At 47.7% G+C, this 27,176-nt stretch overlaps 1 protein-coding gene across 1 annotated transcript; it reads right to left on the reverse strand.

The window, feature by feature from the left end:
- Positions 1–170: 170 nt before the first annotated feature.
- LBH (LBH regulator of WNT signaling pathway) lies at positions 171–25,008 on the reverse strand. Its single transcript, XM_010987759.3, has 3 exons — positions 24,765–25,008; positions 22,073–22,175; positions 171–2,100 (listed from the first exon to the last, which is right to left on the reverse strand). Exons 1-3 carry the CDS (start codon positions 24,788–24,790, stop codon positions 1,912–1,914), a joined length of 318 nt encoding a protein of 105 aa, XP_010986061.1. The 5' UTR covers positions 24,791–25,008; the 3' UTR covers positions 171–1,911.
- Between the last annotated feature and the right edge of the window lie 2,168 nt (positions 25,009–27,176).

Below are 27,176 nucleotides of genomic sequence, written 5' to 3' on the forward strand. Positions count from 1 at the left end.
GATGATACAGGGGAGCAGATGAGAGGAGGACACAGAAACATGGGATTTTCAAAGGCAAGACCCCATCCACAAAGGGAGACACGGGATGAGAACTGCTGCTGGGAGAGAATGCGAGTAGCGAGGAAAGGCTTTCTGCAGCCCAAACGGGTGGAGAGGGAGAGAGAGAGAGAAATCCCCTCGCAGGGCAGGCTGCAGGCCTCTCCCACTTGCTTGAGGAGCTGGAAGAAGTTATTGCCATTGGTGTGTGCAACACGAGCAGGCAACACAGAGGGTGGGGGCCGAGGGGTGAGGGGGTGAGCAGTGGCTTCCAAGAACCAAGCCCCGCTGACGTGTCCTCCTGCCCCAGCGTTCTCCAGACCCACACTAACCTGGAGGTATTAAATAAAACCCAACAAGCAAGTCCTGGCCGGGGTCGACCTGGACTGACTGGAGACCTGAGGGGACATGGTGGGTGTCTTGGTTGGCCGAGTTCAGTCCCAGGGAGGGTCTTGAACTCACCTCTTGGCTGCACTGTCCTGCTGTGAGACAGAGATGGTTTGAAGAGTTTGTTCTGCAATCTTTGCAGCTCCAGATGGTTCTTAACTATGATAAGAAGCTCTAAGTCCAAGCTAGCTTTCTCATGCAACTGTGCCCTTGCCGGGGACAAGTAGGAGGTGTCCCCCATGCCACCCTCCTCCCACACTCAGGAACACCATGGAAGAAGCCAGGGATTTCACAACACCCTTTAGTTCCAGGTGAATACATGAAAGCCAGTCACTGCCATCCAATAATTCCCAGGCTTTGCCAGCTCTTGGGACCTGCATGAAAGATTCTGCCCCCAACAAGAAACAGAAAAAGCCTCCTCTGCTTACCACTCAGCTCCCACCAGAAAAAGGCCAAAATCCCACAGCGTAGTGGGTGCTGTGGCTGGTCAGGCTGGCTGGAATCTGCCGCAGGGCTGGCAGCCACATGGGCCTGACGGCTGTGGCTGGGGCTGAGGAGGGTGGAGGGCAGGAGAGGGAAGGGCCGGCCTGGGAGAGCCCACCGCTCTGGGCCTCGGCTCAGGGAGAGAGCAAGTCTAGGGGGAGCCACTGGAAAGAGGCCTTGGTGTTGAAGCATCTACCTCGGTCTTCCAACAAGGGTGGGAAGGGCTCTCACTACTTCCAAAGGGCTGGCGGGCAAAAAGGATGAAATCAGGGGAGAGCTCAAAGGTGCGGCCTCTTAAAAAACCCTCCGGCTTACAGCAGGCAAGTGCACCTGCCAGGGCCTGAGGGGAGGGGCGTGGGGAAGGAACTAGGAGACTTTTTTTCTTTCCCAGCATGACCTCCAGCTGGCTTTGCAGGCAGCCAGGTTCTACTGCTCCTTACCTGCCTCCCCATAGCAGACTAGCACACCCAAAATAAAAGCGAAGGCTGACAGTGTGTGAAACTGGAGCGAGAAGTCCCCGCAGCTAGAGCAAATGGCTGCGGGGTCGGGACTTCTCTGCTCTATGTTTTCTTTACAACATGTATTTTCTCTTCTGTCTCCTATTCGTTTTCTTACCCCTGGATGTTCCTGGCTGGCTTTGCACCTCCCCCATCCCACCCCCCCAGCCCAGAGCCCACTGGAATCCCACCACTGCCCCCAGCCTGCTTGGGTTCAGATAAAGATCTCAAAGATGCACCGCCTCGCCGCACCCCCACCCTGGCTCTAAGCAGCTTCCTTTCTCAGAAGGCCTGGCACGTCGTCGCAGAGGGCTCTGCTGCCCAACATCTCAAAAAAGGAAAAGAAAAGAAAAGAAAACCAACTCAGTGATCTGCAGGTGCAAAACGGAAGCCATCGCTGGCCGTTTTCAGAACTAGTGTGGCGCACGCTCTCCTTCCGTCGCAGTGGGAAAGAACACAGTTCAGGTACAGACGCTGGCTGGTGTGACCCGGGGGCGCCGGCCGGACTTTACTGCTCCTTGTTTTCATTCGCTGTCTCTTCACAGTTATCCTGCTCATCCTCCTGGACCAAGAACTCCTCCGGGGGCCACCGTAGCTCCCCGCTCTCCACCTCCCCCTCTGTGGGCTCCACCACGATAGAGGGCAGACGGTCCTTCAGTTTGCAGCAGCGGTCGAAGTCTGACGGATCCGGGAAGATCTAAAATGAAAGTGGAGACAGAACCAGGTCACCTACACGGGCAGGATGGAGCCCCCGCTGTGCACCAGGGACCGTGCTAAGCCCTCAGGATACTGGACAGAGCCAGGATATAGGCAGGAGCCAGGGAGCAGATTCTGGGGCAACAGATGAAACCATCCCTTAGCAGACTAGCCCTGAAGCTGAAACTTTTCGCAGCAGTGTTTGTATTTTTTGTTTTGTTTTCAGATAAAATAACTCAAAATCACATCATTCCACAGTAAGTCACATCTCCATTTGCAGCAAGCATTTTACTCAAGAAAGCCAACGCATACAACAAGTGCCAAACATTAAATTCCTCCCAGGATAATTATTGGCATCTGGTATGAGCCAGCTACCAGGCGCTTTACATGTATAATTTGGACCCAACACAGTCATGCTGAAATGTAGGTGCTGCTAATGCTACTAGAAAGAATCCTGGGAGATTCTTGGAGAAGGAGGTTGCACAAACCACTCAGCCTGGAAATGAGCAGTGGTGGGATGAGATTCAAACCCAGGTCTAATTTGACTCCCAAGCCTATGCCCCAATACCACCTGCCCCCTCAAGGAGATGGGTTCTGATCTCACTGCAACTGTAAAGTCAAGGCCAAATCAGGGTTGAGGGAGTGGCCCCAGAAACAGGCAAGCTGGGAACACAACCCCAGACTCCTTTTCTACATGTTGAATGACGCCTGGCTCCTTGATGGTTCCGTACCTGAGAGTCTACTTCTCTTTCTAGAGTCCCGTAAACAAAGCATTTTTTAATGCCTACTGTGTGCCCTGCCAAGAGCTGGGAGAAACCCCAAACCAGGCTATAAAATCCAGGCTCTGCAGATTCCCTTTGCGCACACTGCCCTGTGACTACAGCTGACCCAATTCTCTGCCCAGCAGCTTAAGTACTTAATCCAATGGGCTGCTAGTCCCTCACCACTCACAGCCCTCAGGGACATGCCCGAGAGCCGGAGAGAGGGGCGCTGGGGCACACAGAAATCACATGGCACCTTCAAAGCCATCTCTTCCAACTTCTCCACTTGACAGATGAAGAAACTGAGACCCAGAGGGGTCAGGAGACTTGCTCAAGGTCACACAGCTTGTTAATAGCAAAAGAAAAGAGCAAAAACTGGGGAGGGTGGAGACACACATTTGAAGAGATCCTGGGGTGTCCCTGTGCCTGGCTCTGGTCTTCAGAGGGTGCAGAAGTGCTCTCCTACAAACTCAGGCCTTCCCAACCTCCAGGGCACTCCAAGGGTGCCCAATCTTACTGCACCCAACCCCAAGCAGTGCAGTACCAGGCAAGTCCCTGACCACGTCACAGGCCATGTGGGCCTTCTGGGAATCACGGGCCTCAATACAACTTTCCCAATCCCCACAGACGAGTGATTATTAACCATTTATCCAATAAAGCCTTATTGCTGGGGATTAAGTCTTAAGCCAGCTGCACAACCAGGCATCATTAAAGACTTAACAAGGCTTATAAAAAGTATCGTAGTGGCAGCCAGGAGGAGAACAGGGCATGGAGGGGCTAGGCTGGTGGGGTGAAGGGAGGCCTGGGGAAAGTTGACCCCCACTGTGGGCTTTCTCTTCCTGCTGCGGCCAGCCCTCAGATCTGCCCCAGACTGTGCTGTGCACACAGACCCCTGTGCTGAGGAGGGAGAGGGTCAAGAGGCTTACTTGGGCCCCTCCTCACTTCTCATGTGGAGCTGGAGCCCCTCCCTACAGGTGAGGACACATGGGCCCTTCCAAGCACAAGCTCTGGACGTGAGTGAAGGGAACCCTACAAGTGGAAAACATGCTATGCTTTGCAAAGCTCTGTCAGAGTTCACCTCCCATAGGCCTCACCACCCACTATGGGCAGAGAGACCCTGGGGCTCTGAGGGTCACATGGGAGAGCCAGGATTCAAGCCTAGATCTGCTGTTTTCAGTACCTGTGACTTCTGGGAAATGAATGGACACCACTGGGTCAACATGCCCATTTCACAGAAACCTGAGCAGGGAGGATGGGCAAGGCCCTGGGCTATAACAGCCCATTTGGCTGCTGGAGGCCCCAGTTCAAGCCCCAGGATGACTATCTGGGCAGTCAGGTCCAAAAGGTGAGCTTCTCAGTCTGGACAGCTGTTCTAAATCTTTAAGGACTGAGCTGAGACATAGGAAGAGGAGATGGACGCCTGGCCCAGGACAGACCTAAGCCCCTGCCTCCACCCTCTGACCTCAAGCCCTGGGCCGTGCCTACCCTGTGACTCCCCAGCTGAGAAAGGTGGCAGCCAGCTTCTAATTCTGATCACTCAAGCTGAGGAAGAGCAAAGAGACAAGCAGCAAGGAAGGAAGAAGAGGACAATAAGGGTGGAGAACATGTGCTTTCATTTTTAGCTGGGAATGGGTCTTTAACCAAAAATAGGGGGAAAAAATGTTAAAGTAAGGATGATGATGATGATGGAAGGTATGCCAGGCACATTTGCTGAGCAGGACCTGTCTTCATAATCCTCTGAAGTATGTCGTGGTGTGATGACTATTTTATAGATGAGGAAACTGAAGCACAGAGAGGGCAAGTGACTTACTCAAGGCCACAGAGCTAGGAAGTGGCTTAACAGGGACCCAAACTCAGACCTCCAGGACTTCAAATGAGGTGTTCATTTGATATGTCAAGCCATAGACCCCAGATTCTATGTCCTCGATGCCACTTGTATAACCTTAACCAAGACCTCTCAACCCCCTGCGCCTCAGTTTCTCCCTTTAAGAAGTAAAGTCACATAAACAAGTTTACACTGTATAGCACAGAGAACTTATATTCAATATCTTGTAACTTATGGTGAAAAAGTATATGAAAATGAATATATGTATGTTCCTATGTGACTGAAGCATTGTGCTGTACTCCAGAAACTGACACAACATTGTAAACTGATTATATTTCAATAAAAATATATTTAAAAAAAAGAAAAGAAGTGAAGTGACCTTCTGGTCTTACTAGATGGGTCCAAATCCTTGGCAAATACAGAGACGATAAAATGCTTTGAGGACATATGCTAAATTCAAATTGGAATGTCCTCTTTGGAGCAGTTTCAATAGGACTATAGTAAGTATTCAATCTCCAAGCAAGAAGCAGCAACACTAATACAGTAATTAAAATAACTCCAGACAATGCCTTTCATACCAGAAGCTGCACAATTAAGTCTTTTAAGTCCTTGGGGGAAGTCTGAGCATTGAACTTCTGATACTGCTTAGTTGCCAGAGAACTTTGCTCCCTGAAGCAGGCACCATCAAAAAAAAATTTTTTTTTTTTTTGCAAAGCCTAATGACATTTAAAAAAATCACTGTAGTAATCTAACCCTCCCATCAGAGATTTTATTTTATTATCAGATAGTACCAATTTATGCCTCGGAAAATTGTAGCTCTCTCCAAAGACAAACAAAACGCACCCAAAACCAAACAGCTTCTCATTTCCTTACGTCCAGACAGAAAGGCTTGCAAAGCGTAGCTGAGTATTTTGCTAGTACAATCTTATCTCCAATAGCTGCCTAAGAGGCTGACCCCAAGGAGGTCAAGATTTTTCCACTAAGTCATGCTTTTTAATCATCTAGGCAGCAGAAAAATGAGAGGTTGCAACTGCAATTTGACGGGGTGGGGAAGGCAGTGGAAAAAAGGACTCAAATCAGACTTGCCAAGCACATGACAGGTAGGGCTGGGGCGGCAGGCCAGCCTGGCATGCTGTTTGCCTGCAGGAACTGGCAGGGAATAAAGCACTGCCCTTGTTCCAAAAAGAAACTGCTTCTGGTTAAATCTCTTACCCCAAAGCGTCCCTTCTCTCTGGACAGGGGAAAGGGGGGAAAAAAAGATCCTTTTCTCTTCTCTCTGCAGCAAAAGCTCATCTCCAAGAAGTCTAGAAAGGAAGCCTAGAAAGGAGGCTCTGAGAGGCATTTCCCACCCTCAGTCTCAAAGGCAGGACAGATCTAGAAGCATCCAACCCCAGCTGTGTTTCTCTCAGCCCTGCCCTTTCCTCTGTGCGCCAGCACTGGACTCCACATCCAGCTGTCACACTCAGCTGCCAGGGATGATGGCTCGGATGAAACTAAGAGACATCAAGTTCCCTCCTTTGCAAATGAAGTCTTGGAGATCACACACACACACCCTAACCCTAACCCTAACCCTAACCCTAGAACATCCCAGGTCCCGCATGTCCCACTGCGGAGGAATAGCAGGCATTCAACTTGGTAATATGAATTTTACAGGGGACACTTCTTCAAAAGCATCCTTTGCCAGGTAGCCTCCAACTCAAACAGGCCCTGACATTTTGGGAACTTAAATGAGTTCACTTGAAAGGTCAAAGGCATTTTAGGACCTTCTAGGAAGAAATGATCTGTGCAATATAGTTTGGATGCCAATATACTGGAATTTCTGGCTGTGTAGATCAGAGCTGTCCAATAGAATTTTTCCACAATAATGGAAATGTTTTCTGTCTGCACTGGCCAACTGTAAACACTAGCCACATGTGGCTATTCAGCACTTGAGGCTAAAATTTTTAATTTCCTTTCATTTTTATTAATATCAATGTATATGAAATATGTAAATATAAATATAAATAGCCACACAAATGAATGGTTAAATATGGAAACAATGAAAGCAGAACTGTTTGGGAAAACTGAGGATGCTTGGCTGATGGACCCCCATGGGCAGCGTCAGAGCAGAGAAGTCTCAGGTGAAGGTGAGCTCCTGGAGATGAGGAATCAGTCAGCAGGCTTTTGTTGAGGATAAAAGTTGCCAGTCAGTCGGCTCCCATTTCACCCATGGAGTGGAACTGAAAAGTAATACCAGGACCCCAAAGGGCCGAAATTTAGGGGCCTACCTATCAGCTGTCTGCCTCTAAGCCAGGTGACCTAAACCCGGCTGCCTCTGGGGTGGGAGAGGAGAGAGGTGTCTGGCACCTGGGATGGAAAATGTGAGCGATTCTGGTTGGAGCAGCCCTCCCCCATGCGCATGCATCCCTCAGCCATCATCCTGGACAGACAACTTGAGCTGGCACAAGGAGGGTGGAGGGCTGGGCAAAGAACTGGGAGATGCTAATGGGGAAAGCGGACACCAGCAGGCAGAGGAGACGAAAGGTGGTTAACTCAACACAAAGGGCTAATGACCAGTTCTGCAAGCTGAGACCCAGGGAGCTTGGCCATCCTGCTCCTCCTTGCTGGGGTGGAACAGAGGAAAGAGGCGAGCTGGGGTGCAGGGGAGAGGTGAGGTGGGGCAGAGAGCCTGAGGTGAATAACCAGGCCACTCTCCAAGGCCCTGAGAGGGATCTGCCTCAGCATCCAAAACCACACAGTTAGCCTCTCCCCTCTCTGGTTCCAGAGTGGGGAGAATCAACCTCAAATCTGCAAGGGCATAGCACCACTCCCACAGGTAGACCAGGAGTCTGAAAGATCTGACTTTTACCTTGTCCCCATGTCTGATTATCTCTGTGACTGGGGTCAAGTCATTTTAACTTCTCTGAGCTTCGGTTGTCTCCTGAGTAAAATGAGGAAGGAGTTTCTACTTTACAGTATTGTTTGAAGGACAACATGATATTTCAGATTGAGTGCCCAACACGGTACCCAACAGGCTCAAAGATGTGGAGGCCCATCTCCCTCGTCTCCTCATTTATAAATTAGGATGCTAATTCCCACCTTGTGGAGCTTTGGAGAGAATCAAATACAGCTACGTGTGAACATGTTCTGTGAACTTTAAATTCCTAATGATGGTTCTTACTAGGTAAAGCTGAGGTCCCCAGGAAGCATTTAGAGTGAGGGACTAGGAAGTCTGTAGCTGTGTGGCTTGGGCAGGAGCAAATCAGCAGCACTCCTGGGCTCATGCTCACAAGTTCTAGGCCAAGTTCTTTGGAGAATTGGTGGTGACTTCATCACTTCCCCTCCAGTGCCTCTCTTTTCTCAGGGATCGGGTTAGGCCAGCTGGAATGGAAGCCACTGCCGTGTCCAGATCCTGGCCTTTCAGTGGAAGCCCCTACAGCTAGAAGTCTTCCCATTATGCACACTCCCCTCCTCCACCCCCAGCCTACTGCAGGGGCCTGGGTTTCTTATTTTTCCTGGAGAACAACAATGGATTGGCCTTGTGTGTTTATTCCTTCCTAGGAGGGGCTGGTTTATAACAATGGGCAGATCTCTACCAGCATCCTGCTCTCTGCCAAAGGCTGAATGAATGAGCAGTAGCTAATTCAAAAGAAAAGTACAGCCTGCTTTTTGTCCCTAACAGTATGTGAAGGCAAGAAATATGTTCTTTGAAATCCTTGCCTCCTGCTATTTTATCATCATCAATCATTATTTGGATTTTACTGACTTTTCAAAGTGTGGCTGGTAAGAACAGAAAGAATTATAGCAAAGGGACAGTGGCTACTAACTGGATTCAGGGGATGGGAAAGAACATTCTCCCGTCTCCACTCTGATGCTAGTGACCTCATTCTCCATCCTTGAGAATCACCTCGGTTGAATCTCTCCTGGACTGGGTTACAGAACATCCACCTCACCCTCTCCTACCCTTCTCTGGTATCTCACTAACCCTTTGGGAGGCCTGAGCAGAGACTTGGGGCTTTATAACAACTGTTGGAGCTCCTTCCTTTGGATTAAAGATGCTTAAGCCTCCAGCCTAGAAACTTAAAAGAAAAGGAAATCCTCTGGATAAACACCATCTTTCATAAACATCTCCCAAACACACACCCATCCTGCAAGTCAAGAGTTCCAAATTCCAATTAATTAGCACTAATCGCTGCTGATAACTCTGGGCCCAGCAAGCTGATGGGCCTTTTGGAATGTTAAAGAGCACCTCTCAAAGTTCTCCAGCGTGGTTAGGAAAGATCGCAGCCATCCAGCAGAGATTTCAAACACCCGCATCCTATCACCTATATCATAGGTGCCCTTTGAAAAGAAGACATGCTTCCCAGTCATCTCTGGGCCTCTGGAGATGGCCTCTCTCCATCTCTCCTGTCGGTACTACCGGTGTCCCACAGCCACACTCCCCTCTCAGAAAGCCCAGACTGACATGGCTGCCATTTCCAATCATCCCCTCATTCTTTGTTTTGGAGACAAAAATCTTGATTATTTGGCCTGGTCCAACAGCCTTTTCATCCTTGTCTGGGGTTCCCTTCTTCACCTCTACCACAGGGCTTCCAAACCCATCCCTGGATGGAAACAACGCTTTCAAGTCTCTAAGGACTTGCTTACAGCCCAGCCCCAGGGCCTTTGCTTGGACTTCAGTCACCACCACCTCTGCAGAACACTACCTGGGCAGCCTGCTTCGGGACTTAAGCTCTCCCCTCATTCTCATGACCCTCCTTAGGTTCACCTAACCTGTGTAACCTCACCTTCCATGTGCCCTCCCTGAACTTGGTGTCACCCTAGGCTTTTCTCTGGACTCAGGCAGCTTCTTGGCTTCACCTGTCCATGTTAGGCTGAGGATTCCCCAGTCCGCAGCTGCACCTCCCTTTCCACCATCTGTGGAAAATGTCCACTTAGATGACATCCATCACTTCCAACTCACCTTTTCCCAAAGTGAGGTCATCAGCTAATTTATCTGTCTTTTTTTAAGTTAAAAACTCTTTTTCCCCCTCCCAAATAGGAAGCCTTGCTTGATAGTAGGTCCAGGAAAAGAGGCCTGGAGATTTTAGTTGGTCATAACTACAGTATTGATGCAAAAACACTGGATCTAACTGTCCTACGTTCCTAGAGGTCTGCTCACCTCATGGAAGCCATTTACACTAACAGGGAGGTGATGTCCTGCTGTCCTCTGATCAGACACAGTCCGTTCAGTCTAGAGAAGTGGTTCTCAAAGCTCAGTTCCCAAGGTCCTTTCCAGAAGAGAGTGTCCATAGAGTCAAAATATTTTCTTAATAATACTAAGATGTTATTGACCTTTTTTCCTGTGTTGATACTTGCACTAATGGTATAAAAAGGAATGGTGGGTGAAATTGCTGGTACTTTAGCAAGAACTAATGATCAGCAGCAAATTGTACTTGTCCTCATTGTATTCCTCACCATCTCACAAAACAAAAAACTTCATGTCCTAGCTGAAGCAATAAAGATTAATTTTTATGAAATACTGATTCTTAAGTACATGTTGTTTTACTAAATGTCCCTCAACAGATGACTGGATAAAGAAGTTGTGGTATGTATATACAATGGAATACTACTCTGCCATAAAAAGAATAAAATAATGCCATTTGCAGCAACATGGATGGACCCTGAGATTATCATTCTAAGTGAAGGAAGCCAGAAAGAGAAAGAAAAATACCACATGATATTGCTTATATCTGGAATCTAAAAAAACGACACAAATCAACTTATCTACAAAACAGAAACAGACTCACAGACATAGAGAACAAACTTACAGTTACCAGGGGGTAAAGAGGGTAAGAAGGGATAAATTGGGAGTTTGAAATTTACACCTCTTGGGGAGTGATGGAAATGTTTGCTGTCTTGATTGTGGTGGTTGTTTTATAGGTGTATACATCTATCAAAATTCATCAAATTGTACATCTGAAATATGTGTCGTTTACTCTAGAGGAATTATGCCACAATAAAGGGGTTTTAAAAACAAGTACATGTTGTTTCAATATTCTACATGATGGAATGGAAAGTTGGCATAAAACACTTCTGGTGCATGTCAGAGCGCCACGGTTGTCTGGAAGAAAAGCACTTGTGTGATTGACTTGCAAGCTGAACTAGCCACTTTTTCCATGGAACTCCATTTTCAGTTGAAAGAATGACTGACCAGCAAACCATGGTTATTCAGACTTGGGTATTTGGCAGATAGAAGCCTGACATTTCAGAGAAAATGACTGATGGTATTTGGTACCAATGATAAAAACTGAGGTCTCAAGCAAAAATTAGAATTTTGGAAAACTTGTATCAGCCACCATTAGCTTGATAGTTTCCTATTACTTGAAGAATTTCTGATGAGACCAGTGAAGATATTAACTAATGTGATTTTTTTTGATATTGTATAATGAAATGTGTTATCATTTGGAAGATCTGCATAACTCAGTGAACCTATATTTTCCTAATGATCAGTGTGGCACGTTATGAAACCAAGCTTGTGTAAAAGATTCATTCAAAGTGCAAGACAGACTAATGAATTTTAATGTAAGAGTACAGAAAGTTCATTGATAAGGGTTTAGATTCCTCATTACCACTAGCCGTTAAGAAACTACCACTTGAGTTTTGCTGAAATAGCAAAGAAAAATATATGAAAAGGCTGTTAAAATATTTCTTCCTTTTCTAACTACATATCTGCATAGGCCAGATTTTCTTTATTTACCTCAACTAACACATACACAACAGATTGAACGCAGAAGCAGATATAAGACTCGAACTGTCTTCTATTAAGCCAGATACCAAACAGATTTGCAAAAATGTGAAACCTTTCTTCTCGATAAACTTTTTTATTTAGGAAAATATATTTATTTTTATTAAAAATGGTTATTTATATTCACATGTAATGGTTTTATTGTTATTTTAAAGGAAGTAATAAATAATAAAAATTTTAAACACTGTTATAATATCAAAAGATATAACCCACAGAAACAAATATCTCTGGGGGTCCTAAATAACTTTTAGGAATGCAAAAGGGACTGAGATAAAAACAACTTGAGGACCAATGGCCTAGAGAAAAAACCCTCATGAAGATGATTCCGTAAGTCAAGGTTGAAGGATAATATGTTTAAAAATTGGAAGAAATTTGATGGGAACATAAAAGGTTCCTTCAAATATCTGAAAGGTTGCCATGAAGGAGAGAGATTTTTTTTAACTCTAGGGGGCTGATTTAGGGTCAGGATGGAAGATTTCACCTCATCATACAATATACTAACAAAAAAATCATAGAATCAACTCTCCCTGTTACAGACGGGGAAATCAAGGCCCAAAAAGGTGATGTGAGTTGCCTGAGATGACAGATACTGGCAAAGCCAAGATTAGAAATCAGTTCTCCAGATTCGTAGTCCACAATCTGCTGTGCTGAGAGGTTCTGTGCTCGGTGTCACTGGCAGGGTCCAAAGAACATGCAGTGACCCAATGCCATATTACTGTAGACCACATTCCTGTCTGAAAGAGACTGGCCCAGTCTTGAAGGTGCCCTCCCACTCCGAGATGCTGCAGTACCACAGTTTTGATCCCAAAGAGAGTGTCTAAATCCACAATCTCCAAACTTGGCATACTCCCTGAAAGAATTTTGATAACCTCTGTCTCCTTTCAAATCTTTGAAAATTGACACATAACGCTTCTGATACATTACAAATATTACCATTTTAAAACAAAACTTTTATACCACTCTTTTAAATATATACCCAATGGCTTATAAATACCATAGCAATTTGATATCAACTACCATCTATTAAAAAAAAAAACTCATAAACAAGCTCTTAAGTCAAATCTTATTCCTTTCTCTACCTAAAAATGTCTTTCTATTCTACTGCTCCATAGAATTCTATCTTAATATATTTTCATGTTTAAAAGTACTTAGTCTTTAGCTTTTTCCATACTTCTCTGCAGTAAAAAGATGTACTTATGTATACAAATTGACTTGAAATGTTTTTCTGTCCCATGACCCTAAGGCTTATGAGTAAAAAAAAAAAAAAATCTGGATTGGCTTATTGCAGCTATTAGTATAAAAGTGATCATAAACATACCACATGTAAGTATTAGACAAAAAAGTAATTTTTATTGGTTTCTTATTGCAGTAGATAGGTGGGATTTACAAAGCTTCTTAGACAGTAACATTTTAAATGGCCCATTTGTTTGATGGCCCTAAGGTTTCTACACCCTGGGAAAAAGACACCTTAAAAAGATTCAGGAAAGTGAGAATCAGGTCCTTTTAATAAAAGGGGTAGAGGGCAATCTTGACAGGAAAGGTAGGGAAAGAAAACTAGTGAAGCCTGTCTTCAGGAAATGCAGTTTTAGAAAAGCAACAGAAGGAAGCAGAAGATGTGGAAATTGATTTCCCCAAAATGCTCTCTGTTGGCACATCCCTTGGAAAGTTTGTGTGAACCCCAGGACAGCTACCCTCTGGTTTTAACACTTTGTTAAAATATGAAGTGGTGTATACACAGGACATTATTAAGAAGAAATTTGGGGTTAAAACCCCCAATATTAGGGTGCCAAGGAAAACAGCCAGAAGGTTCCTGGTGCTTCTGCTGCCATATCCAAGGGGCAAGAGACCAAAGAAATACAGAAATCATAACTTAGTATTAGCTGAGCTTTAAGAGTGCTTCCATCTAAGAGGACACATTCAACCCTTCAAGAAAAAAAAAAAATTCCTTCATGGTAAGAACAGTGATGCCAGCCTCAGGAAGGCAGACACCACCATCACTATTCTCTCCTGTCCATGTACACACTATGGCTCCATTGCATTTTTCATTGACTCACTTGTTTAAAACATATTTTTTTAAATAAAACTCTTTCACTACATAAATGGAAAATTAGTATTACTTGTCATAGGTAGTAACCATAAAATACACTAACATTTTTAAAGTTTGTCTGTGTAACACCTAAATTAACTTTGTAAACCACCAGGCATAGGTGGACCCTACTGGAATGTTGGCCTAGGCTGTTTACTTGTTGCAAGGAACCTAGAGCCTTGCAATGCTATTGGTGGAAGCCCCTCGAACACTGGCCCAACACTTCTGTTATGTTCAGATCTAGCTCTAAGAGCCTGTTTATCTTTAATTCCAGGGAAGCAATATTTCTAAACCATGACTATTTCATGAGCCAGACCTAGAACCCCAGGAAAACCAAAGTGGGTCTGGGGACTAAATGTACATTTGGTCAACCTTCTTGGGGCTCCAGGCTGAGGCAGCTTCTCTGGTCTTCCTCAAGGTCACATGGTGCTCCAATGTCATTAATAGAATAAAGGAGATGAGTAGGGCAAACACGGACTCATGTGCATTCGTAATCCACAGAGCACATCAATTTTCCCACTATGGGACAAGAATACGCTCCCCGGCCGTTTGGCAATGCTGACAAAATGTTGCCTAAACATCTTAATTGTCATAATCTCTGCTCAAAATAAGCAATTAACAAGCTAGAGGAAGATGTACAACATCTCCCAAACCCTTTAAAATGACCAAACACCTTTCTGACTTCTCTCCACAAAGTTCCTCCATTATCCCATCGATAAAGATTTTACACCCCTGAGATTCTATTTGCTAGAGCTTTCAATGCTGGAAGCTTATATTATGATAAATTCTTTTCTTTGTTTTCTGTTTTTAAGGAAATATACAATCAAGAGGCTTAATGAAGTTGAGTCTCTTTGATTCAGTAATTCTACTTCCAGAAATTCATTCCGAGGAAACAAATCAGACCTGTGCAGAGATTTGTGTAAAATGATGTTCAAAGCAGTGTTCTCTGTGAGAATAAAATATGCCACAACCTAAATATTCAGCAATAAGTGGTACATAACAAAATGAAATGCGGTTTTACAAAGAAAACCAAATGACAGGAACACAGTCACAATATTATACTAAGTGGGAAAAAATTGACTTAGAATATACAGTATTATCTCAATTTTATTTTTTAATAAAAATGCATAGAAAAATACTGGAAGTAAACATACCAAAATGTTTCAGTGATGGGAATATGGGCATTTTTGTCCTTTGTACTTCTCTATATTTTCCTAAATTTCTAAAGGGAATTAATATTACCTTTATAATAACACACACATACACACACTTATACTTTTTGACTCAGAAATTCTACTCTCAGTCTCCACTCTCAGGAAATAGTATAAACTATGGATAAAAAATTTATATGTAAAATTACATATAAATTATCACATTACTTATAAAAGAAAATGTATAAAATTTTTTAAAATTCAGTAATTGAAGACTGATGAAAAAATCATGTTGTAACTTTGTGATATAACATTGTGCAATTATTAAAATGCAGGCTTTAAAGCATTTTTAAGATAAATTTTAATGATGCGATGCTGCTGACTTTCATACCTTTAAGTAAAAAAGCAGAACACAACTCTGTGATCTTGGCCCCATAAAAATATAAGCGCTATGGAAAAGAAGGGAAAAGATGCTAAAATGTTAACAGTTGAGAGTCACTCATGGTGAGATTGTGGTGACTGGAAAACAAAAAGTTTAAAGAAGAAAATAAAAATTCCATAATGGGCATATGTTACTTTAAAAATTTGAAAAGTAAGCATAAGAATGATAAAATACGCCAATTTTACCGAAAATATGAAATTACTCAAAAAGGTAGGAAGGAAAAGAAAATTTTCCTATAATTACAGCACTCTGACCTAAAACAACCGCTATTAACATTCCGCTGTCTGCCCTTTCGGTCATGAGTAAGTGTGAGTGTGTGAGTTCACGTAACAGTGTGTGTGTGTGTGAGCGTGCACACCTCGGTAGGCATCTCAGGCTCTGTCCACAGGGATCAGCGGCTGAGCTTGGCGATGCCCACACACCTCGGGCTAATGCTCTCCTACTGACAAATTAGAGCTTATAAACAGGGCTGTTTCTGGAGAAAATGCTTAGGAACTTGGGAAAACCAAGGATGCCTCTCCAATCCAGGGTAGACGAGTGTTTCAAGCTCTACAGAGCAAAGGCAGACAATGAATCCAAGGCATATTATTAATTCTGCCTGGAAACTACCTTCAGGTTCACGTTAGGAGAAAGTCAGACCTAAAGACCAACCCTCTCTGGACTGAGGCTGGTTAACTGCCCTCCTTGCTCAGGCCAATTCTACTTTGGCTGAGAGGTCCAGAACCTTCCCTCCCACTGGCTCCAATACAATTCCTGGCCAAGCTGCAAATAGTCAGCGTTGCTCCAGCCAAGTGCTCAGGTGCCTCTTCTATACAATTTACCTAAAAGGAACTTCTGACAGTGCAAGGCAATTTATTCTACCAGGGAGGGGGCTGAGGGAGCCCCCAAACTTCCCTTGAGGTCAAAGGCTAGCTGGACAATGGTCTGGAGAAAGTTTTAACAAATTTTAATTTTTTTCTAAGACAGGTCTGTGCAATAAGGGGCCCTCCCCCAGATGAAGACTAAGGAGCAGACACAGGATTTGATTGACTGACAGAGCATCCTCCTGACCCGGGCTCAGGGACAACGGAAGGGTGGGTGGTGAGGTGAGAGGCAGCCAGTGGGGCACAGCAGCTAGGAGACTGAAAAGGAGTGAAGCCCTGGCAACTCTGAGCCCCATACAGATGAAGGCCTGTCTTTACCCTCCGAGGATTTTATTTCAGGACTTGGGCCTGAAAGATCATTTCGGGACATTCACTAGACACCCAGGAATAGCTCTTGGCTCCAGGCACAAGATTTACCACCCAAACTCATCCCTTTCCCTAATGGCCCAATCCTCCTCTCTATCCAACTTGGGAGACTGGGTTGGCATAGAGAAAATGCTGATCCTATAAAAATCCATGCCACGGGATGGCCAAGGTAGAGGGATAATTCTCAGTGTAGGAAAGGGAGAGCGGTCGGGTCCAATCTATCACAAAGCATCATTAAGCAACTATTTGCAGGACACTGCACTGAGCATCGTGGGAACAAAGAGCCGTCTAAGACACAGAGCCTGGGTCTGGAGAGTGATGAACGCACCACCGATGGAGAGGCCTCTGGCCTAACACAGGCCCTTTGAGAGAAGGCCGGGCTGTGTGGCTCTAGTGTGTGACATGCTGTCTTGGGAAGTGAAGCGAGCTTGTTCTCTCCCTGGCTGTGCTACAGACTCACTGTTGTGACCACGGTGTGTGTGTGTGTGTTGGGGGGGGGGTGCATGGGAATAATTCCAGCCTTCTGCAGGCCCTCACCCAGTGGCGTTCTAAAACAGTGAACACCAAGTTTGTATTGAGGCTTTGGGCACTGGAAGGGAGGTGCTGGATCCCTCATACAAAGTAGACAAGACCTTACCAACGTGGGCACTGACTCAAAAAGAGGCAGCACGTGCAGATACAGGCCTAATGCCACTCAAAGAAACAGGCTCCTTGTGCTTCTGAACTGTGTGGCCTTATCTGCCTGTTTTGCATCACATTCTTATGAACTGTACTAAGCAGGGAGCAGGGGGATGGGGTAGGAATAGGAGAAAGAAAACTCACTGGGATTCCAGTAATGTGGCGTGTCCATGGCTGGACGTCTCCTGCCAAGTGCTTTGGAATTTTAGCTTTATGTCTCTCCAGGGACAACTGAGGCTTTTAAAGTCTGATGTGAAAGACGATTTCCTGGTGAATGTGGGACTTCTGTGCAGCTGCTCAGTAGGGCCTCCGAAACTCTCGAGAACAAGTTGGGTACCCAGCTGTGGGTAGCCAATCAGACAAGGGCACAAAGATGAGGACACGAAGGTAGTGGATGAACTCCACCTGGAGTGGCCTTGTGAGCAGGGGCTTGTGGGAGACGGAGCAGAGATGCACTCAGGAACCTCAACCCACCAATGATTTCAACATCTGCATTTACAAAGGTGGGAACAGGGAAGCCAGGCTCAGGGGGTCTCGTAAAGAAAAGCTCAGCGGAGATAGGAGTGAAGAGAAAGTGTTTCTGAACTGCTGCCTGACCTTAGCTGTTAAACTGAGCCTGTTCTTTGAGAGAGGAGTTGCTGCTTCTGAGAAGGAGTGAGGAGGGGAGATGAAGGAGTTGGCTATTGCTGGGCCTTGAAGATGGAAAAGGCAGAGGTCCCGTCTGGGGAGGGGCTAGCTCCCAGCCAGCACGGTGTTTTGAACCCACCCTAATGCAGAGCCAAAACACAGGCTCAGACTGCAAGAAACAAAAGACAGGGCTGTGGCAGGAAGAGGTCACCCACCACTGTCCCTCCTCCCTATCATATAAAACACCAGGATACCCCTCCCTCTGTCTAGACAAATGCATGGGAAGATGCAGGGAAGATCTTAGCTCTGCAGATCAAAAGCAAGGCCCAGGACATGGGACACTGTGGTGCGTGCAGAATTAGCACCTCTGGTTTACAGTGCATCCTCCCTGGCTTCCCCCTGCCTGCCTGACTGGTGGATGTCAAATGGTAGGAGTATGTGACCAAGAACAGCAGGAGGAATACAATGGGCGACCAGTGAGGGACATGTGTGCTGATCAGAGAGGAATTTAGAGAGCCTTGGGAAGGATAAAAGTTATCATCTTGGTCCAGTTGCTTTAGAAGGAACAGTTTTAAATAAAAACCATGGAGCCAGATCTCTGTCTAGAACTTAGCATGGGCGATAAAACTGCAGAAGCCTCAGCATGCTGTGCTGTGCTGGCGGAAGTGAGGCAGCAAGGCCAGACTATCATAGCCCTTGGGTTGTGGCAGCATCAGTGTCCACAGGCAAACACTCAGGACCCTTCCCCATTCAGGGCCCAGACCATTCGGGCACAGCAGGGAAGGAGACCCAGCCAGCGAGGCATTCGGAAATGCCACATTCTTAGAGCCCCTGGAGTCAGAGGAGGGCCCTGCAAGGCAGCCACTGACCCGCCTTCTTGAATTAGGAAAAGTAAGAAGGCATTAGGCACAGACATTCCTGTCCCATGAGCCGGAGAACAGGAGGCCCACAGACACAGCGTGGGGAGGGAGCTGCAGACAGCAGGGACATAAACATCCTCATGGAGACCCTCCCACTCAGCCCCATGAGCTGGCCGCCACCCACATCCCGCCCAAAACGTACTCAAGACTTTCTAGTAACCGTTTACTCACCCACCCGGCAAGGTGTCATAATTCATGCCAAGTGAGAGTGCCAACATGGATTTTGCATATTGAATTGACTCTCTAAATAAATGTTAAGACGACATAAGGCACCAGCTCTGTTGATTTTTATATATGCTCATAAAATGGCACTAACTTCCTAAGCACAAGAGATAGGGCTTACCTGAATCCTTCAGGGGATAAAAAGACATCTATCGGAGTCTGAGAAGGCCCTTTAAAAATCCTATGGCAGAGGGGAAGGTGGCCAGCTTTAGAATCAAGAGACTTGATTTCACTGAGACAACCACCATCCACTTAGCACCTGCTCTGTGAAGGCCCTGGGCCGGCAAGCACCGTGGGTTGGGGAGGGGTATTAGAGGGGTGATGGCTGATGCACACAAAGAGGGAATAAGTCATCCCCTGCCCTCAGAGACCTGGACAGGGAGAAGGTCAGGCAGGATCAGGGCAGCATCATTTAAGCTCAAATGCCACAGGTGTTAGAAGAAGAAAGGTCACATCTGGGACAGAGAAATCGGGAAAGCTTCATCTGGGTAGGTCCAGAAGGTGGGGGAATGACTGACCAAGTCCAGTGTGCCTATTTATTTTACAACCTTGTTTCAAGGTCAAACCACAAGTCTGAGATTCTATTTCATCTGCCAAGTCAAGATTGATGTCTCCTTCCCACTTTTAGTTCCTTGGAAAAGCAGGTCGCAGTAAAAGCCATGTACTATTATTACCCTCAGGACAAATGCCAAGAACAGAGCTTGGAGACCTCCCACCCCAGATCTGAGCCCAGCCTGAGCATGCACAGTGAACAGGCTCTGGCCAAGTGCAGCTCCAACCAATCCCCAGAGCTCTGGTGGGAATGTGTTTAATCGGATGGCACTGGCTTTGAGTGGGTCTAGAGAATATCAGTCATATGACAATTGTCAGAGTAGCTCTCTGCAGAGCCCTGCAGCTGGCCTAAACAGAAGCAAGTCAAGCGGTATTTGAAGGTGCAACAAAATTAGAGATGGAGGTGCCTTCTCAAAGTCCTAATTTTCTTTCAACGCCCAGCCCCAGTCTGACTGCCTTTTCCCAAGCCTTCTGATTGCCACACATGCCTGGGTTGACCGTAGCTTTTTGTATTGTCCCACCAGACTGCCTGTGCTCCAGTTATGTAGATACTGGTTTCCCACATGGGCCCTGGACCCTCCCTAAGGTGCCCAGCATAGCACGTTACATACAGCGAGTACCCAATAAATGTTGCTTGGTTGAAGATAACCACCTCCCCCTTTTCTCTTCATCAGGCAACCAGAAGAACTTTCTGAAGTCCTGTGACAAAATCTTGTGACAGAGTGCTTTGAAGTTCTAGGTAAGATATTTTGGAACTGGGTAGTAGCCACCACTCAGGTAGCAGGGACAGATTTCCTGACAGAAAACTGGGCCTTCACTCTAGCACCACAAGGGAAGATTTGAGGGCCCTTTTCTTAGGCAGCAACAAGTTATTTCAGGAGCACAGAAGTGATTTTATTTTCCTCCTGCCACTGCAGCCCCAAGTCAGCTGTCCTCACCCAGCATTGCGGCCCCTTCTCCATCATCACCGGCAATAATCCTCAGATCCAGTAGAATGATCTGAAAGTGAAGAAAACTGCCCTGTAGGACCTGGCCCTTTATCCTGGGACGTGTTCAAAAGGAGAATATAAAAAGCATACACAGGATATATCGAAGGCTGTGTTTGGAAAGGTTCTGTGATGGAAATCTAAAACCCAGAACTGAAAAAAAAAAAAAAACTCACCTGTAACCACAAAGAGATTCACTCTGATTCAGCAGCTTGGAAACTGGTATCCAAAAAACACCCCAGCCAGTGGGTCAGGAAACTTCTACCCTCCTACAGGCTGTGGGCCTCCAATTGCCTCTCTCAGACCCACTGTGGGGGTGGAAGGTATAAAACCAACCAGGAAAGGGTATTCCCCCTCTCCCCCTGGACCCCATCAGGCTACCTAATACATATTTCCAGCCAGCCAAGGTGCTTAGCCATATTGACACACAACAAAGGGCCTTCTTGAACCTCCCCAGCATGTCTGAGGTGACTCTGCTGTCACCAGCCAAGTTACCTTACCCAACCTTAGCTTTCATGTCGCCTCCCTTTGATCACGCTCCCTCCATCACACCCACTCAGCTTCCTAGTTTCTACTTCTTTTACAAAACAAATGGCCTTGGATGGTCGTAAGGAGTGACTACCCAGAGCCAGTCTAGATTCTAGCCAAGACCCAGCCCCAAGGCACAGACACGTGATACATCAGAAAAGCGAGGCTTTGGAGTCCAAGACCCAAGTCATCCACTCAGTCTGAGTCTGTTTCCTCATCTGTGAAATAGAACAAGAATTCCCACCTCAGAGCTACGGTCAAGAGTGAATGAGTAACGTTTGTAAAGGGCATGGTGGGCATTCAGTTACTATCTGCTGAATGAGCCCATCACACCTATTTATCTTCCCTGGCCAGCCATCCTGCACAATTTCCCTAGCTCCAAAGTCTTTGCTTAAAAACAGACTCTTTCCTCGCCCAAATGTAATAACCTAGACACTCTCCTTGGAAATCTGAAGACAGCTCACTGCCCCAGTTGTATGTGAAGGTCTCTGCAGTCAGCCAGGGGCAATTGAAAAGCACATGGCCAGCCAGAACCAGCACTGGGCTGAGAACCTGAAGGGGTTACTTAGGCCACTTGTTTGGTCCTTATGCATTCTGGATCCACCACACAGGATGATCTCTAAGCTGGATTGCGGCAATCACATCCCTGAGATAGCTACCCTTTGGGGAAAGGTCTCCTCAACTCTAAGTAGTTTGAACATTAACCCTGTTGGAATCAGTTGGTCAACCATCAACCAGAAGAAGAAAGAAGCATTTGGCACAGCCATTCCTCCACCAGACCACCCTTCTCCATAAGCTGCCCCTCACAGTGATGTTGTTATTGCCCAAGGCACAGCTGGGAAGGGAAGTTCTGGTCTGAACTGACTGCACAAATCACTTCCCCTTTGCCACTGTGAGGGGGAGAGTCCACAGCAACCAGGACGACTAGTTAATAACATTGCCTCATGCTTGCTGAACACTCACTGTGTCCCAGGCACTGTGAATGCCTTATACGTGTCATTTCATCATGTTGAATCTCACCACAATTTAGATGAAGACTATTGTTGCCCCATTTTACAGAGGAAGACTGGCATTAGGGGAGTTTCTCAAGGGCACATAGCTCTTACAAGTGGCACTGGGATATAGAATCAAGTCTGCCTCCAGCCCTGTCATAAGCCACCAGGCTCTTAAGAGCCAGAAGAAAGCCAGTAATGAACTCACCTGGTAGGAAAGGCCATCCTTTCGGGGGTTAAGGCCAATCTCCTCCATGGATGGAGTGTTCATCATCACCTCAGTCATCTTGGCCGATCTCAGATAGTCAGGGCTGCCAAGAAACCCAGAACAAGTTAACAAACACACACACTTTCACATTCCTACTCTCGGTGCATCCTGCTCTTAGAGCAGGGGACTGTCTGGAAGCAGGATGAGAGGTGTTCGAAACAGAACTCTCAGAAAAACAAGCTCATGCCCCGAGGAAGCACCTTACAAGCCCAGAGAATCAAGCTCTCAACCTCCACCAACAAAGCTCATTGTCTGAAAACCACTCTGCGAACCTCCTCTTCCCTCCTCTCCTGTACTTGTCCCCACTGGCACAGAGTGACTCTGGATTTTCTTTTAAGTGACAGAACTAGAAAAAAAAAAACAAAACAGTAGGTAGCTGAGGCCATCTATCTATATTAACACCAATTCAACCCGTCTCTAGGGGAACTGAATATTATTATTACATAATGATAGCAGGTCAAACTCAGGGAAACCAAGTTCAATAATGCTGCCTTCCTAAATTTCTGTCTCTCTGGTGTTCCTTTTTGCAAAATGTCCCACTTAAAGCCCCAAGGGGTCAGCTCTCTGCAAGCTTCACATCTGCAATCCAACCCCCTTCTCCAGCCACAGCCACAGCAGCTGCAGCTCACAGCTTGAAAAACATCCCCTGGATTAAAAGCCTTAAGGATGCCTGGACTCTGATTGCAAAGGAAATTTCCAGAGGGGCCAGGCTGGCCCACCAATGGCTGACATGTGAAAGTGCTTTGTACTTCGTAAGCAGGATACAAATGCTCCATTATCCTCACACAAGACATGGGCACACACAGGGTCCCGAATGTGTAATGCCAAGTAGCACATACCGAAGTCAACGTACCGGCCACATAACATCCAGTATTTTCACCATCATGCCTTTACACGTGATTTAAAAAAAAATAGGATAGGCTTTAGAAAGACTAAGGAAACAGGAGTACCAAACTCTTCTTCATTTTATGGCTCCTACATAGAGTAGAAACGGCATTGGATTTGGAAACAGAAGCGATAGGTTCTGGTCCAAGCTCTGCCAGTCAAGTGCAGTGTGATCTTGAACAAGTCATATAACCTCTCTGAGCCGCAGGTGCCCTGTTAGGCTGTTACCACGATACTAATTATGCATATCTCACAGTTACGCTAAAAGACTAATCTAGGGGGAGGGCATTGCAAACTGAAATGCTCATCAACTGTAAAGTAATTCCAAACCTTAATCTCTCAGGGGACGATAACTCTGATAGGCCCTAACACCCATCTTAGCAAGTTTTGAGTGGCCAGGGGCACACAGCGTCCAAAGGCCTTCCAAGTCTCACCCATATGGTACCTGGCTGCTCAGATACCACGGAGGGAGTGAAGGGGCGCTCAGAAGAAGAAGGACACTGCAAGCCTCAGGCGTGAGGAAATTTTCACTTTGTTTTGAGAGTTCAGTCTCCTCTCTGAAAAGAGCCAGACTAGGATGGGGGAGGGAAAACTAAGAGAAGATGCTGGGTTTCCGGGCAAGTTTAAGGTCGGGAGCCAGGACTCCGAAGTCCGTTTCCTCCTGAGTCATGGAAAGGCTACCGCCGACCCCCAGAGAAATGGGCCAGAAGAGCGCCCACCGGGCTCTCTCCAGGCTTTTAATCAGGTTTCAGGGCGCTCACTTCTCGCTCACGGCTATGCGCGGCCGCGAAAAGTTAAAGTAAGAAGCATGAACTTTCCGGTTCCTCTGCTGAGGAGGACTGCGCGGAGCTGGAGCCCGAGGGGCCCGACTTTCCGCGCCGGCACCTGAGAGCGCGCTTCTGGGGCCGCCAGCGCTCGCCCCCCGACCGCTCTTCCTCTTCCCTAGCGCAGGGAGGAAGCAGCAGCCTGCGCGCAAGTCCCAGCGGCCCGTGGCCTCGCTCCGCAACGAACCGGACGCCCAGAGCGCATCCCTCCCAGCCCCAGCCGGGGTTGGGTGCAAATCTCCGCGTTCCCCCGCTCGGCCAGGGCCCCTTCCAGCCGGGCCCGGTGAGGGCGGCTCCTCCTCAGCCCGGGCCCCCATAAATGCTCGTCGGGTTTAGGGGCCATGGAGAGGAAAGGGATCGAGAGGGTGCAACGACAGCTTGTGCTGCTGCTTGTGGTTTCAGCCGGGTTAAGTGTGGGGAGAGCGTTTTCCCCCACCCCTCGGAGCTCTGCAAACGCCGCCGCTGCACCAGTTCAGCCCCTCTGCCGCCGGCCTCGACGCCGAGACTTGCATGCAAACAAAAAGGAAAAGGGGAGGGGCCCAGGGAGAGCAGGAGCCCCCTGCGCCAGGCAGGGCGCGCGCCTCCTGCAGCCCTCCGCATAGGGGGTTTTATTAACTGGATTCAGCTGTGACCCCTGGTTCCGCACCACCCACCACCACCACCACCACCATATACACACCCTCCCAGCTGTCACTTAAGTGAGGGCTTCGAGTTCACTTCCTTTGTCTGGATGCTCAGCACCACCTCCCCCCACCCCCACCTTTGCAACCTTGACGTTGACTCCTGCACGGGCTTCGGCAGCAGTTTAATGCCAGGCGCCCTCGCCGCTCACTGCCCTCGCACCCGAACCGGCGCGAGCAGGCGCCCGGGACCCGCAGCCACGGCCACGAGACAGATGCCCGCCGAGGGCGCAGGATACTTACCAGTGAATGGGGAAATATACAGACATGAAGTCCTAGGGGAGCCTGACCCACGCCCTTGTGATTTAAAAACGGTCACTGCGTCCCGTGTAAGGATGTCACGGGCGCAGACAGGCGCGGCAGGCAGCCGAGTGCGGGCACTGGGCGTTCGCCGGTCCGCCTCCTGGAGACAGCCCCACCGCCAGCGGCGTCAGCAGAGAAGACGGAGCTCTCAGTTCTCCACCGAGCTCGCAGCCCCACAAAGGGCCCAGGAAGCCGTATTTATAGGAGCGGGGGCGGGGCTCGGCCCCGGGAGGCCCCGCCCTCTCTCGCCCACTCCTGGAATAACGTCACCAAAATCATGAATGGCTTCGGCGCTCTCAGCTTCGGCAGGCGGCGGCTCGGGGGCGCGCTAGGCTCCGCTCCCCGAGAGCCGTGGTTTGCTGCAGCTTGTAGCCCGACACCCTCCCCACGATTCACACAGGCAGACACGCGCGTGGACACGCGCGCGCACACACGCACGCAAGGGGGCCGGAGTTCAAAGTCAGCGCCGCTTCGCGTTTACAATCCTGCCGGCGTCGACGCCCCTCTCCCTGCACACACCCCGGGGGTGCTTGGGGGCAAAGGACGTGGTGTGAGAAGGGCGCCCGGGCAGGCTCCGCTTGTGACCGCTCAGAGCTGGCCCTACGCCAGGGAAGGGCGCCATCCCTTAACCAGCGCCCCCTTTTCCACCCACTAGCAGTCCATAGCCCCCACCTCGGGACTCCTCTTCAGCGTTCATCCCCCAAACTAGGCCTTTCCCAGGCATCCTCGTTCGCAGCACCTCGATCGCTGCGCCCGAGGCACGTCTCCTCTATCCCCAGGAAACTGAGTGGAAATGAGAGCACAGCTAAAAAAAGAGGCGGTGGGAAGGTGAGAGGGGAAGCAGAGCTGGAGGACCTTATGGCCCTGGGGTTGCGTTAGCTTCCGAGGAGCTGGTCTGCATCCCTGAGAGCCGCGGAGGGTCTTATTTGTATAAGAAAGGATGTGTTGTCGTTGTAGGGTTTTTCCATTGGATACGTACACCCAGCCCGCGGCGGGTGTCTTGGGATGCTGGTGGACGCCGCGCAAGCAAACTCCACCAGCTTTGGCTCCCAGATCTGCTCCAAGAAAAAACAAAGAGCTTCAGCCGAACCCCTCCCACACTGCCCAGGAATTGCAACGCCAGGAGTCTCTCCGGGCGGTGCGCAGCCCCTAAAGCCCGGATGGGAGTCTGCCCCTCTGTGGCTGGAGTGCGTTGCTTCACACCTCTGCCTCAAGACTCCTCCTGTAAAATGTCTTTATAACCCTGACCCAAGTGTGTCCTCGCGACGGAGGAAGTGTGTGTGTGGGTAGGGACATGGCGGGGATGGTATCCAAAACTAGGCAAAATTAAGTGTGCATGGAAAGGTAGGGAATGTGTTGAATCCATATATATGTGTTTAAAGGGGGAAATATCAGCCTATCTCAGGTAGAAAGGATAGGATTAATGGTGAGGGTTTGACACTGGCAGGGCTATGAGGAGACCCTGATAATTTTGATCAGCCCTCCCAAGCCAACACAAATAAGAATAATAGATAAGAATAATCAAATTAAAACCAACTTTGCTATTTTTTACACTCATTCATATATACAGCCTGAATAAAAACAATGTACTTCCCATGAAAACGCAGCTTCAAGACCAGACCCCAGGTTTCTCCCTCCAACCAGAGAAATTCAGGAGCTTCTCGCCACAAAATAAATCAGAAATTGATTGTGCTGCCAAATACGACCTCCATTCTGCCCCTCTGGAGGTAAAGTCCTTGATGGTGGGCGATGTTTTTCTGTGGACAGGTGCTATGGCGGGGCGGGGGCGAGGAGTGGGCGGTGGGGTTGGGGTGGGGGGTCCAGGTGTAGGGCTACTGCCGACAGGGGGCGCTGTGTGCCTTGTGCTTAGGATTTGGAAGCTTCTCAAAGGCTAGATGTGACCTGTCGTCTACTTCTCCAAAGGAGAAGCCAATGTTTGGAGAGCTGGTTTCCAGGCTGGGCTTTCTGGGGCACTTAGAGGACAGTGCCTGAGTTAGGCCCTTGGTGAGCAGAACTGATGCCTTCTGCCATCTCTCCCCAGTAACAATCCCTGGCAAGGCCTGGCATGAAAGACGGTCTCACCACTTTCACTTAGCAACAGCCCTGTGTTACATCTTTGTGATTATCACTTTGTGAAATTTTCAAAATTCAGAAAGGTGCTCCTACCACTCACAGACACACAGACACACATACATCCCTTAGTGTCAAAATGGCCTCATTCTGGAGAAGAGGATGGGAAGTAAGGCCTTCACCAGCAGATATCCAGCCTCCGGAAAAATTCCCTACTTTGGAGAACATTGAGGTAATTATCTTATGCTCCTCTTGGATAAAACTTGTTTTAATGCCCATTTT

Source organism: Camelus dromedarius, chromosome 15 (assembly GCF_036321535.1).
Source record: "Camelus dromedarius isolate mCamDro1 chromosome 15, mCamDro1.pat, whole genome shotgun sequence".
NCBI classification, from domain to species: domain Eukaryota; kingdom Metazoa; phylum Chordata; class Mammalia; order Artiodactyla; family Camelidae; genus Camelus; species Camelus dromedarius.

Excerpts from the sequence above, each read along its gene's own strand:
- LBH (XM_010987759.3), bottom strand. The coding sequence starts at position 24,790 with ATGTCTGTATATTTCCCCATTCACTG. Across the intron at positions 22,176-24,764 it reads GTATATTTCCCCATTCACTG|CCCTGACTATCTGAGATCGG; the intron begins GTAAGTATCCTG and ends GTTTCTTGGCAG. Across the intron at positions 2,101-22,072 it reads AGGATGGCCTTTCCTACCAG|ATCTTCCCGGATCCGTCAGA; the intron begins GTGAGTTCATTA and ends CTTTCATTTTAG.